Genomic DNA, 14,363 nt, shown 5'->3' on the forward strand with positions numbered 1-14,363 from the left:
TCAAAATCAAGCAGGAAAAAACAAAATCCTTGGAAAAACAAATCAGTAACTGGCAGTCTAACCCTTTTGAGGAGTTTGACGCCAGTCAATCCTATTGCATGACATGGCCTCTTTAAGAAATAGGTATTTAAGGGAGCAGCAAACAAGCTGGTGAACGGGACTAGCTGGTAATCATGGAGCTACCTCCTGAAGATGCGAAAAGCCCAGCTGTTAGCTGGCTCAGGGAAGCAGGGCTTTAATCTGGCTACGAGTGGGCTAGGGGGCAGATGACTTGAATTACACAGCTGGCCATTTCTTGGGATACAAATAAAGTTATACTGACTTAAAGCTGGGGTAGTGGAGTAGTGATTCAGCCTCAGGAGGTTCATGTGAGCTGCCCAACCGTTCCTGCTCACAGTTATTCTTAGAAAGAAAAGGAGTACTTGTGGCACCTTAGAGACTAACCAATTTATTTGAGCATAAGCTTTCGTGAGCTACAGCTCACTTCATCGGATGTATACTGTGGAAAGTGTAGAAGATCTTTTTATATACACACAAAGCATGAAAAAATACCTCCTCCTACCCCACTCTCCTGCTGGTAATAGCTTATCTAAAGTGATCACACCCAGCAGGAGAGTGGGGTGGGAGGAGGTATTTTTTCATGCTTTCTGTGTATATAAAAAGATCTTCTACACTTTCCACAGTATACATCCGATGAAGTGAGCTGTAGCTCCCGAAAGCTTATGCTCAAATAAATTGGTTAGTCTCTAAGGTGTCACAAGTACTCCTTTTCTTTTTGCGAATACAGACTAACACGGCTGTTACTCTGAAACCAGCTATTCTTAGAGGCACCTTTTCAGACGAGCACATAGACACATTCAGCCCCCTGACAATTCAGCGCTGCGAATAGATGCTTCCCGAGTGCTCCTTCGAACTTTAGAGCTGGGTGGGAAATTCTTGTCCTGTCTCAGGAAAATGTCTGAGATTTTTTTTTAAAATTTTCACACCCAAATTGGGAGGAAAAGTTGAAAGTTCAAATTTTTTCACAAACCAACAATTAGAAAAAATCTGTTCAGGTCAATTGAAACATTTTCTTTGGGAATTTTGGTAGACGTTGACCTTTTTCCTTTTTGTAAATCGTTTTACTATAATCAGCTTACATTTCACAACAAAAAATAATTTCAAATGGAAAAAACGTAATATTTTGTTTCAAAAACATCAAAATGGGACTTTTCATTCATTTTGAAGAAAAATTTCCAAATAATTGTTGACAGGAGAAATTCACCGAAGAAGACAATCCTTTCCTGCAAACGGTTTTCATTGTGATGAATTAGCATCTTCTGACAAAAATGTTTCATCAGAAAATTCCCACCAATTCTGCAGCATGCACTTTGGTAATCAAGCATCACAAACAGCTGAACCTTTAGCCATGGAAGCCGCTCACACCATCAGATGGGTTGTATCACCTGAGTCGCAGTTTGTGGCTGTTTTTCACAGGGAAACGCTCCTTGTGTGTCAGTGTTCCATTCTGCCATTCCTCGGGAAAACATCCACAAACTGTGATCCTAATGAGCAAGCGTGTCTACATGATGCTTCGCCAATGGTACCATGGGTGAGCAGTTTCTATACACATCGTGAAAGACTGCTGGCCTTTAGAGCGGATGCCTTCCTTAATTTGAGACAATTATTTCTTGACCGATTCTCCATCTCTCATCAATGCCAATGCAAGGGAGAGGGTATTTTCCCTGTATCTTTCTGTGCTTCCCATGCTGTGGTCAGCTGAGGCCATAGACAATTGGGATGCAATTCTATCAGACTTCCAAGCCATAGTCCTCTTCGCACTGTCTTCTCTGGCCAGCAGCATACCCTTGGCAGGGCGGTTCTCCAACATCCTGCTCCTGATCACAGATGCAGATAGCTGCCAGGTGATGCAAAAAAATTAGCAGGCCCTTGTACTGCAGCAGCTTTGCACTGCACTGATGGTGTAGAATGGCCCTACATCCAGCAGAGTCAACAGTGGAGGATCACCCCAATGGAGGGGACCTTCCTGTGGCATGAAACTGGCACCCTGGCTCTACAGCTTCCCCTCCCTGCAGCTGGTGCAGGGGATGTGACTGGGGCAAGGGGTAATGACCAGTGCTTCAGTGTTCCCTGGTGATCCCAGGCTGCCTAAAAGGCCCCTTGAGGCACTTGGTGGCTGTCAGGGTTCCCTCCCCACTCTGAACTCTAGGATACAGATGTGGGGACCCGCATGAAAGACCCCCAAGCTTATTTCTACCAGCTTAGGTTAAAACTTCCCCAAGGCACAAATTCTTTGCCCTTGGAGTGTACGCTGCCACCACCAAGTGGTTTAACAAAGAATCAGGGAAAGGACCACTTGGAGTTCCTATTCCCCCAAAATATCCCCACAGGCCCTTACATCCCCTTTCCTGGAGAGGCTTGAGAATGGTATCCTAACCAATTGGTTACAAAGTAATCACAGACCCAAACCCCTGGGTCTCAGGACAATAGAGCAATCAGTCAGGTTCTTAAAAGAAGGATTTTATTTTAAAAAAAGGTAAAAATGACCTCTGTATTTTCCATCAGGATGGAAAATAACTTTACAGGGTAACAAAAGATTCAAAAACACAGCAGAACTTCCTCTAGGCTTAGATTCAAAGTTACAAAAAACAGGAATAAACCTCCCTCCAGCAAAGGAAAAATTCACAAGCAGAACAAAAGATAATCTAACACACCTTGCCTGGTTTTTACTTACAGTTTTTGTTATATAAGAGACTTTTAGGATGGTTTATAGGAGAAGGAGTTTTCTAACCTGATGCTTCTCTGCTTCCCAAGAGAACACACAAAACAAAGCCTTCCCCCCAGCAAGATTTGAAAGTATCTTCTTTTCACATTGGTCCTTTTGGTCAAGTGCCAACCAGGTTATTTGAGCTTCTTAACCCCTTACAGGTAAGAAGGAATTCTAGGCTACACTTAGCTGTATGGTTATGACAGTAACCATTGGGGAAGAACAGAGGTGATTCAAGCCAGGCAGCAGCCACCTTTAAACAAGTTCAAGGAGTCCAACTGCCATAATAACTAGGCCAGGGCCCACCTTTGGGAGCCACAAGCAGGAGAAGAAAAGGTTTGGGAGGAACACAGCTCTGCAAACCTTGGCCCAGCTGAAGGAGGCAACATAACTGTGGGCAGAATTCCCTCTGCAGCCAGAGCCGGTCTTATTGGTGTGGGGCACGAGCAGAGGAGAGCCTAGCGAGAGGAGCCAGGGCCAGCCGCTAGAAACAAACGCTTTCTCTGGAACTGTACCAGGCGACCCTGCGACACAATGAACATGGGCCCCACACTGCCATTCTCACTGAGGCGCATCTCGGTGTGCAATTATTCGGACATGCTCTCGGCTTCCCCGAGCCTCTGGGCTCAAAGGCAGGGCAGGATCCAGGGACGGAAGTGAAGAGGAGAGGCTGTCCACCATCCCCACTTTGTTGCCTCTCTGTCCAGACCACAGTGCTGTCTGTGGTGGGGCTGGAGGGCAGGTGTGTGGCTGCTCCCCCTGGGATGGGGGGCAGCTGATGGGTATTATGGCATGAGCTCAATCTCATCAGCCTGATGGTCAGAGGTGAGCTCCCACCACTTTAAGCAGTTTCCATGGGTATGCTGTGTGCTCAGCCCCTCAGACCATCGAGCCCCTTGGCTTTCTTGGGAGGGAGCTCTTGAGCATGGCTCAGGGATCAGCCTGTCAGACCCCACTGTGTCCCACTCCCTGTTCCTCTCAGTGATCCCAGCCTGCCACTCCCGACCTTTCCCCCAGGGCCCGCCCTGATTCTGCGGCAGTAGTGGGTATGAAAAGCCCCTTCCATGGAGCCGGAGAGGAAGCAGCAGCCTTGGCAATGAGCTGAGACAGGCCAGGCCAGCCCCCTCAATTTAATAGTGAAGGAATGAAATCAGGCACCAATTTAGGCCTTGATGACTTCTCAGCTTGGATTCACCCAGGCATTAAAGAGCTGGCAGGAAACTTTCAGACTCATGCAGATAAGAATGAATCCCTCTGGAGCGCCAGACAAACAGTCCAGCTTGTTCCCTCTGCACATGGGCCCTGGCCCGCTCCAGCCTTCAACTTGCAGAGCTTCCTCCACATCCCTGGGGAGGACAGGTCCTATGCTACAGGCCAGCGGTTTGTGCATAGCTCTCAGGATGTTCATGGGTGCTAGTACCTCCACATAGCTCCTGCAGTCCACCCACTCCTCCCATGACAGCATGGCTCTCCCTTGCGCTTATGTGCTCCAGCCCCACTCAGGGTGGGTTTCGCTGAGCAGAGGGACAGCCAGCATCAGCTGCCTTTGTCCACGTTCTCTTACCCTTCATGTGCTTAAGGGAGGATGGTTCCACCCAGAGCAGCCCACTCCCACGTCCAGCCCCCTCAACCCATGGAGCCCTGACCCCACAGTGCTTACATGGGGCAGGCTTCTGTGGGATTGAGGAAGGGGGAGCAGGCTGTAGCTATCCACCTCCTCCTGCACACCCCAGACTAGGTAGCCCTCAATCTGGCTCCCTTAGGCATGCAGTATAGAAATGGACAATGGATCCCACACACAAACCCCTACTGGCATACACTACAATGACCAAGCATAGCTCCAGAACCAAACTGGAGAGAGAAGTGATCCAGCCACAGAGGAGAAATATTCCTGGAGTATGAAAACCCTCCACAAATGAAACAGAAAGATGGGAGGGCATCCTTAGGGGCTGTGGCCACTGGCATCAGACATAAGGCAGGATTCCATCAGCCTCAGGTATTTCCCAGGCACCTGGCGCCCAGGGAGCTGATGCCACACAGAATCCAAAAGCTGGCGTTTAAACGGAAGCTGTCATAGGGCTGATTCTCCTCTCGCTCTCAGTGTTGTAAGTCAGGAGGAACTCCAGTGAGGTCAATGGAGCCACCCTGGGGTGAACCCGGGTGGGAGGAGGATCAGACTAGGCGTTATGCATGAAGCCAAAGGCATACAAAATACCAGACCCTGCTAGTTCATGCCCAGTAATCACTGTTTTGTATTTAAGGTGAGTGACCTGGATTCTGCTTTGAATTATACTCCTTAGACTTCAGTGGGAGGTCAGCGAGGCTGAGCCTGTGTGCTGGGGGGCTAAGGGCCTGATCCAAGACCCACTGAATTCGATAGGAGTCCTTCCACTGACTCCAGCTAGGGTGACCAGATGTCCGGATTTTATAGGGACAGACCCTATTTTGGGGTCTTTTTCTTATATAGGCTCCTATTACCCCCCACCCCCTGGCCCGATTTTTCACATTTGCTATCTGGTCACCCTAACTCCAGCAGGCATTGAGCCATTCCCTAAGCAAGAGGTGGCCAGAGAAGGAAAGAAGCCCTTATGTACTACATTGGCTCTAGTAGCCATACAAGAGGTCCTACCTTTGATGGAGGTCCAGATTAGAGCCCTGCAAATCTGCAGATATCCGCAGACCATTTTTGCCGATCACAGATTGGATGTGGATACAAATTTTGTATCTGCACAGCTCTGTTATGTGGGCCTCACCCACACGCTATATATACTACATGTGTGGCCCTGAGGATGTCACATGGGCCGCAGCTGTGTGCTGTTTGGGCCGTGGGTTGAGAAGCACTGCTCCAGAGATTCAGGATAGTCAAGGAGAACCATGCCATGGCCATGCAGTATCTGGCCTAGTTATCAGCCAGTCCAGTCCCCTAACGAATGAACTGAACACGTGTGTTCAAAACAGCACGAGCCCTGGCTGAGTCTGTGAGGGCGTGGGCCAAGTGACACAACCGGCCTTCTCCATCTCCAGTAGCTACGATCCCAACACACCTTCCCATCTCACCTCTGCTGTCTGTAGGGGCCCCCTCTCCTTCTCCAGCTGAGGCTGGTCGCCCCCCTCAGCGCCTGCAGGTTGGTAGGGAGGCTGGGTGATTGCTTGCTCATACCCCGAGCAAACTCTTGGGGGTCTGCCTGGAGTAGCTGCTGCCTCCCTAGTCCTCACAAGATCTGCTTGGGGTCAAGCTGATCCCCAGACACCATCTTGGCAGTTGGGAAGTGCCCCCTCCCACTGCTTCCCAGGGCTCTCCAGATGGCAAAGATAGAGACACATCATCACCCCCATGTGGTAGCTAGGCAGTCACGAGCTAGGGATAATGGAGCACCCGGCCAGCATGCAGTTGCTAGGGAACTCCAGAATTCCTTAGCGATTGCCTCAGGGATTCTGAGGCACCTGAGCCCTGCACTCAGTACTGGCACTGGCCAGCTCTGGAAATGGTCCTCCCTGGTCAAAGCAGCCAGGGGTATGGATTTATCTAACCGCCCCAGAAGACCTTTGGAGTTCAGGAGGCAGCAGTCATGCCAGCAGGAGGCAGAGAACCACCTGAGGCCCCAGAAAAGGTGCTAAAGGGCCTACCTAATCCCCGGGTAGAGTAGGAGGTCGCTCAGGCCCCTGCCAAAGACTGCCAGCAGCAGGTGGGAGGCTGCCATGGTCTGGGGGAGGGAAGCACTGGAAGGGGGATGCTGCTTTGTAAGGCTGGCTGCTTGGGTGTTCTTGTACAAGCTGTCTGGGAACTTGGGCTGGTGTCTCCGAACACAAACAAACCTGCCCTGGCCCTGAATTTGAATGGGGAATGGTCTGTTTGCAAACATTCTGCATGGCCCTATGTATCCTTTTTCTGCAATGGGACATGGTGACACCCACTGTTCATGCCGGCTTTTTCTCTGCCACATCTTGCTACAAACACAGCACTAACATGCTGTCAGTACAGTCTGGGGCTCCCTGCTTTCTCTGTTCATGTATTTATAAAAGGCTCATCCAGTGCCCTGGGAGCTTTATCCATGATCACTAACAGAGCTGTTCAGTAGGCCAGGAGATCACCTCCGCCATCCCCACCCTGAGCTCCCAGCACACACACAACCCACCTCCCAAGTCCCCTTCCCAGCCTACCCTCCTTTCCCCCCCCCCCCCCCAAGAGAAGCCTGGGGAAACAGGTAGGTTTGCAGGCTGTGGGACCATGGAGGAAGTGAGCTCTGGCATCAGGGGTATTGGACCAATCACACCCTGCTGCCAGTCTCTTCCCATTTATACCTAGAGGGACTGTTTGCTCAAGCATTGAGCTGACCTAGCCTGCCAGGGTGCCACATAGACAGTGAGGCACCTTTCAAGTCACTACTTTGTGCCTGCTTTGAGCAGGGGGTTGGACTAGATGACCTCCTGAGGTCCCTTCCAACCCTGATAGTCTATGATTCTGTCTCCTGAGGTCCCTTCCAACTCTGATATTCTATGATTCTAGGACTCAAACCATGCTGGGTGCAAAAGGCCAAAACCAACCCCTTCCTCTTCCCCTAGAAATCCTGGGGTCGACAGTGCCGCTCACAGGGCACAGGCCCTACGTTCTTCCAGGGAGGCACGCTGCTTCCTAGGAGGGTGTTGCATTCTGCGCAGGCTAGGTTTTCCAATCACTTTGATGTCCATACTACGGACACGGGTACGGGTGCGGAGCACATTATGGCCATCCTGCCGATCGGTGACATAGGCCACGAGAACCGTAGTAAGGCCCACATCTGAAAGAAGGCATTTAATCTCCATAGCAAGCATGGCTGATAAGATGCACAGGAGACAATCACAGCCGCCATCCAGCAAGACTGCCAGGTAAAGGGCGTTGGCATAATCGCTGCCATCTCCTCCATTTCCTTCCCATCCTACAAGCTTTATCCCAACCTAGTCTGCATCAAGTCTCAGGCAGCTCACGCTCACCTGAGCCCCAGACTCAGTTCAACATCAGCTGAAACCCTCCATCACATACCAGCTGGGTTAGAAGAGAAGGAGATATAAAGCTGAAAGCTACCACCAGCCACATGTTCTCATTAACCTATGTAAAGGCCCCATCAGGAGGGGTGACAGAGTGAATCCCTAGGCACCCCACAGGAGAGTGCCCTTGGGGTCCATGAACAAATGCCCAGGACCACCCTTTGGATGCTTTCAGACGAAAGAGATAAAACCAGTTCAAAGAAGCCCCTGCTCAAGCCCCCTGCTCAGCCAGGGTCCATAGACTAATCAACCTTTGATAGCATCCCTCCCCCATAGTCAACCCCTGCTAGGAGATGTAACAAAATCACCTTGTGGTCAACGGCATGAAAGGCAGGTGATAGTGATAGATCTAAAAGAATGAATGTGGACCTCCAAACTTCATCCATCCCCAGGGGTGAGACCATCCACACACCCACCCACTCAGCCTCAGTGCCATACAAGGTCTGAAGAACCCCAAAGAATCTCAGGATTTCTGGTTGTTCAGCCACCACATTCTCCATAACCTCCCGCAAAGATGGGATATTCCAGATGGGGTGATAGCTGGAGAAATTGCTCATGGCTAAGGCTACGTTGGTCAAGGAGATAACGGAAGTCACGGATTCCGAGATGTCTGGAGACCTCCCTGACATTTTGTGCTTCAGCCCCAGGGGCCAAGGGACTGGAGCTGGCAGCCAGCAGGGCCCCAGCAGGGTTCTGGCAACAGCCTTGCTGGCGGCAGGGACGGGGAGAGGCTCGGGTGAGTGGCTGGGAGTGTCCTGTTTTCATTTTGGGAAATGCACCCTGCAGCTCCCAGCCACCATGAGAATAGGGGGGCACCCCCTGTAGCTTCCAGCTGCCGCAGGCAGAGGGAGAACCCCACAGCTCCCAGCCACCATGGTGGCAGGGGAAACCATGGAGCTGCAGCAGCAAAAGTCACAGACAGGTCACGGTTTCTGTGAATTTTTGTTTCTTGCCTGTGACCTGTCTGTGACTTTTACTAAAAAAAACCATGACAAAATTTAAGCCTTACTTATGGCATGTGATGGCTTTTGAAGCAGGAGTCTAACCATTCTTTCCTTGTGGGAAACCGACACTCTAGGTGACAAAGCTCTGCTGAAGTCATAGGGACATAGCCCTAAGGCATTGGTAGCAAATGGCACATCCTACAGCACCACCAGAACTCCTTCAAACCTCTGGGGCTTGAATGCAAGCAGAGAGGACTCTGTGTGTGGCCCCCCAGGAGCCATTTCCACTGAGGCAGCACTCTCAGTCAAGCTTTTTTGTACAGCCCTTGATGTGAAAGCCCCTCCCAATGAAAAGTTCTTGTTTTTGTCATTTGGTGCAAACAGCTCCGATTAACCAGATGGCCCAGAACACGTCCCCTGGCAGGGCCATCACAGAGGCAGAGGCAAAAAAGCCTCCACTGATTCCTTCATGGACTCGGCATAAGATTTCAAAACCCGATCATGCTGTCAGATTTGGTGTTGGAATGGCGCTTTGTCCATAAACAGGCCTCAGGGTGAAACACTTGATGACGGTTGGATTCGAGTGCACAGTGTTTGCTCATGGGCAGTTGTACGACACACGGGGGCATAATCAGTCCCAGGTTGATAGTAGTGTGTTAGTAGCTAAACATTGGCCTCAGGGTGGTACAGTGCCCTCTCAGCTTTCAAGCAGGGTTGAGCGGTATGGCCTCGTAGTATGGACACCAGCAGCCTGCAAGCATCACAGCATTTCCTGGGATGCTGAAATGACTACAGTCCATTTTAACCGTGCATTGAAAAGTCCTCACCAGCATGACTACAAGGCTGGAAATCTGCAGATTCGTGGTAAGGGACGGATGATCAAGGTACAAGTATCTATTTATTGAGTACTGGCTGTTCTCTCCAGCTCCATTAACAACACTAAACAATGGCACTGCATTAACAAGACCCCAGTATTGAGAGCCAGCCGACAGTGCTGTTGGGAGAGTAATGGAATTGAACTTGACCAGTGCTGTGTTGACCTGGCGTCCCTTTCCTTCCCCGTTCAAAGGGCAATAATGATATTTACAATACATGGGACTCCCGCTGTAATAGCCCCGTGCACGCATTCCTTTGAGACCCCATGGGCCCGGTCACCAAGTCCCTTTGTTCACACGGTCAGTCAGCATAGAAAGGCTCTGGATCTCATGGAGAAACTCCTGCCCAATGCTGCCCTCTCCTGTTCGCCTTCAGCAGAACCAGGAACCAGCAGAGAAAAGCAGAGACCTCTATTTGTGCAGTGACAGGAGATTTCCTGCCAGAGGTGCTGGAACTAGGGGTGCTGGGGAGGGGAGCAGGCTGCCGCCTCCCCGTCTTGAAGTGGTTTCCATCATACACAGGGTTTACAGTTTGATTCAATGGCTCGCAGCACCCCCACTGTGCAAATTGTTCCAGCCCCCCTGTCATGCTCCTACCCTCTCTCCAGTACACCTGGACAGCAGTGGGTTTATTTAAAGATTCTACCCGGTGGGTACATACTGGGTATATATATATTTTTAAACCCATCTAAAATTGCTGTCTTCGGGCTTTATTTGCTCATTAGCTCAGTGGGCAATAGTATGATGCTGATGGAAAAATGTTAGCCCAGATTCCTTATTATCTGGCTCTGCCTGTAGCTCATTAACATGTTCCCTGCTGGGGAGCAGCACTCGTTTATCACTGCTTATTTATTTAAGGCTTCACAGCGTACACTGGTGCTAAATCGCCTTCTTTTTGAGAAGAAGGGAAATATTAACCCCAGAGCAAACAGTACAGTGCTATGCGGGGAATGGCAGACTGCAGGGCTGCCTGGGCATGTTCAGAGAGATGGGCACAGTAGGGGTGTGGGCACAGAGCCAGCCCTGAGAAGCTTGAGGTTGGGGGCATTCAGATCTGAATCCCTAAATTTCACCCTGACATCTGGATTTGGGGCTATGTTTTTGTGAGAGTCCGCCCCAGCCTTGTAGAACAATGTCCTGGCATTTTCCACTGTGGGTGGCTGTGTGTGTGTATCTGTGCTATATACAATCTGGTTTGCTTGCTCCTGTGTGTGGCAATGCCTTTCCCAAAGCCAACAACCAAGTTATCACACAAGGGTGCTGGGCCATCTTGCAGCATTGGCAATTTCTGCGCAAGAAGATGTTTATAGATGGTATACGTTCATTGTACAGAACAGAGCTGGCAGTCAGGACTCCTGGAAAGTGCTGTGATCTCTCTTTCAGGTTTGGCTCATAATGAGTTTGAAAAATCTGTGTCAGAACCACATTCTCTTGGGTCTCAGGCCCTGAGGTTTGAAAAGGGTATAGTTCAAACAAACCTGGTTTTCCCCGTAGTAGAAAACTCATTCCAAATCCCTACAGGCCATGCAAGGTTCAGGTGTGATGCTCAACAGGGCAGGGATTATATCTTCCTAGATGTCTGTATAGTGCCTTGAGGGCATTACCAGAAATGTAATAACGATATCTGGACTTGCACCCATTCATACAAGTTTTCTGGGTCACCTGAGTCAGCAGGATCTTTGGCTCTCATGCACCCACAGTACTCCCATCTCAGGAAAGCACGCTCCCTCTGGAAAGCTGGGCTGCAATCATTAGAATGTAAGCCAGATCTGGTATGATAATGAGACAGTGCCGAGAAACATAGAGGGGAAAATGCATTCGTTGCCCCCCTGGCTTTTTCACCTGGATCACGGTGCTAAAAGGCAGCCCCAGTCCAGCACAAGTAAGTGTGAATGGCTTTTGCTGGAAGATGAGCTGGGAATCTCATGAGATTCCCTGGGTATTTCAGACAGGCCGGCAATACTGCAGGAACAGTATTTCAGCACTTTCATTTCTGCTCACTTGGTGCAAAAACTGGCACGTTCCCCACTCAGGGGCTTCCAGCACACAACACTTTGCCCATTCGAGTTCCGCTGCACTTCATGGGTTTTGTGTTGAATTTTGCATTTGAATGAACCCAAAGATTCAAAGCCAAAGTTAGTCAGAATTGCCAGGTTTCCCCTGACACTATTAGTGTTTGTCAAAGTCATAAACTAGCCTAAGTTGGCTTGAAAATGAGACCATGATCACGTGAAGGCAGAGATAGGTCTGACCCACAGCATTCTGATCTAGAGCTAGAGTCTGGTGCTCTTCAAAGCTGCGGTTTGAGGCTTTTGAGAGTGTGCTGTTATGGAGATAGCGTCAGTAGGGAAGTTTAAATTTAAGCTTTACCAGAGTCCTGGGAGCCAGGGGTGCAGGTTAGCTTCAGTCCACTGTGGAGCTGGGACCTATCACAAGTTTAGATGCAAACGTCCACGGTTTGGATCTGTGGGTTCGGCTCGGCCCATTATAAAGACTGGGGTCAGCTGTGCAGCTGGACCCAGTATTTCGAAGTTCTGGATTGTGGAGCTCTGGAGTAATGGCTCTGAGCCTATATCTGCTCAAAATCTCTCTCTCTCTCTCTCTCTCTCTGAGTCATTCAGGCCAAAGGGCGAGCACAAGCATGAGAATGGCTCCGTAGCCTGGCGGGTAGAGCACTTGCCCAGGAGGTGGGAGACCCAGGGTCCAGGCCTGCTGCTCCAATGACTCTTCAGGTATTTGTTCACGGTGCAATGGCTTCAGCAGGAGAGACAGAGGGAGCTCCACCTCAGAATATCCGATAGCCTAGTGGTTAGAGCACTCATCACAGAGGTGGCACAGATCCCTTTGCAGGGGGGATTTGAACTTGGGATCTCCCACATCCCAGGTGAGTACCCTGACCCAGGGCTAAAAGCTAGGAGGGAGGTCCTTCTGCCTGCCCCACCCCCACCCTTGCTGTTTTGTGTGAACTTGCCTGAGGGGCCCCATCTGGTGGTGGCCTCTGAGGACACTCACCGGATTGGGCCCTGCATGCGCCTTAGGTGGCTGAGTGCCTGTCTTCCCCATTTAGTGAATTGCTCGGGGGCTGAGGCAAAGGCAGGTGCCCAGGCACCTAGAGGGAGGCAGCGGTTCACGGGCCCAGTGGCAGAAACACAGCCAGCGAGGGAATGTCTACTGCAAAAACGCAGGCACTGAGCGAGTTTAGGTACCTGCAGTGGGAGATGTGTGCATCGCGGTGGTCTCAGAACAGGAACTTAGTCGCCTCACTCCTTCTGTGCCCTCCGACCTGCCCTCAGTCACACAGGGAGTCTGGGACAGAGCAGGGAACTGCGCCTGGCTCCTAGACTAGTCCTCAAGCCACTGCGACATCCTTCTTCTAGTCATGTACACCTTGAACCCGCAAGAGTAACCTGGGTATTTCACATGTCTGCCCTTGTGTTCCAGGTTTGCAGCTGGAGAAGCCAAGCAGAGTTGCACAGAGGATGACAAGGAACAGTTGCAATTGAAAGACATCAGAGATGGATTCAGCTCTACCTTTGAAAAAATTGTGGAGTCCGACCTTATGAAGGGCACGTACTACAGCAGCTTGGACTCCCTGGATGTGCTCTCCCTCACAGATGAGACAGACAGCTGTGTCAGTTTCGAGGCTCCGCTCACACCGCTGATTCAGCAACGGGTCAAGGAAAGCCCAGAACTTTTAGAACAGAAACTGGTTGCCCAGCAGAAAGGAGCCCTGCAACACATGGCAGCAGATAAGCAAGAGCAGGCAGCTGCAAAGCCAGCGGAGGAGGATTTGGGGAGCCCTCTGAGGCACTCGATTACCAGCAGCAGGTCAGAGAATGTGCTCAGCCGGTTATCCATGAAAAATATCCCTAATGGATTCCACGTCGATGGAGCTGAGGAAGACGCCTTGAAGCTTATTAACTCCATCAGGTAAGGCAGACTGTGAGTTCTGAGGCCGGGAGTGTCTTTTTTGTTCTGTGTTTGTACAGCACCTAGCACAGTAGGGGCCCACAGACCTAACTGGAGCTCCTGGACATTACAGATTATTAGCAGTATGCTAGCATTCTCCTTTGTGCTTCCCTGTGTACATGCCACAACAACGTACAATCAGTATTCATCAGGAGGTGACACCTGTCATCCTTATCTCTCTTATAGTAGGACCCTGGCCCAGGATCAGGGCTAGGTATATACAGACTATTTTCCATATGACCACTGTGTCCTTGGCGAGCATGATGGATGCTGCAATCCAAAGGGGAAAGTCACTTACAAGAGGAATAGCCATAACACAAGGAAATGGGGTCAGTCTGAATTATAGATGCTGACGCTGTGTAACGCTGCCGACGTAGGAAGCTAAGTCCTGCAAGCGTAGGGAGCGACATTATTCTTCCATTCACCAGGGGGCAGGGTGGAGGAATCACACCCCAGCGCATGGTTTGGTGAGTTTCTGAGCTTTCACCTTTGGAGACAGAGGGTAAAATGTGCCTATTCAGCTGCTGGACATCCATTGTCTCCAGTGGGAACGCAGCCTGCAGAGCAGCTGCAGAATGGGGCCCTCCAGTATAGGCCTGCAGCTCGCATTGAAGTCAGTGCGACTGTGCACTGTGTACCATTGGCAGGATTTGGCCCTTCAGCCAAATCACGATTTCTTCACTGTGTATTGAGTCAGTCCTTACTCAGGTAAACCTGTGACTGACTTCATGAGGTTTGCCCATGTAATGACTGAGCATCCACTGCATAGGGACATAGTTTGCC

The 14,363-nt window shown here is 50.4% G+C and overlaps 1 protein-coding gene across 5 annotated transcripts in view; it reads left to right on the forward strand.

The window, feature by feature from the left end:
• Window positions 1-14,363, forward strand: part of PSD2 (pleckstrin and Sec7 domain containing 2) — a 172,434-nt gene that overhangs the window by 90,949 nt on the left and 67,122 nt on the right. For 4 of the 5 annotated variants that reach the window (XM_075131390.1, XM_075131391.1, XM_075131389.1 and 1 more), the window contains exon 3: window positions 13,053-13,541. In XM_075131390.1, the coding sequence (XP_074987491.1) occupies window positions 13,053-13,541 (489 nt within the window). Of the gene's footprint in view, window positions 1-12,240; window positions 12,344-13,052; window positions 13,542-14,363 lie in introns of those variants that run through there. The other variant, XM_075131392.1, reaches the window with a different exon arrangement.

This window comes from Caretta caretta, chromosome 8 (assembly GCF_965140235.1).
Source record: "Caretta caretta isolate rCarCar2 chromosome 8, rCarCar1.hap1, whole genome shotgun sequence".
Classification (NCBI taxonomy): domain Eukaryota; kingdom Metazoa; phylum Chordata; order Testudines; family Cheloniidae; genus Caretta; species Caretta caretta.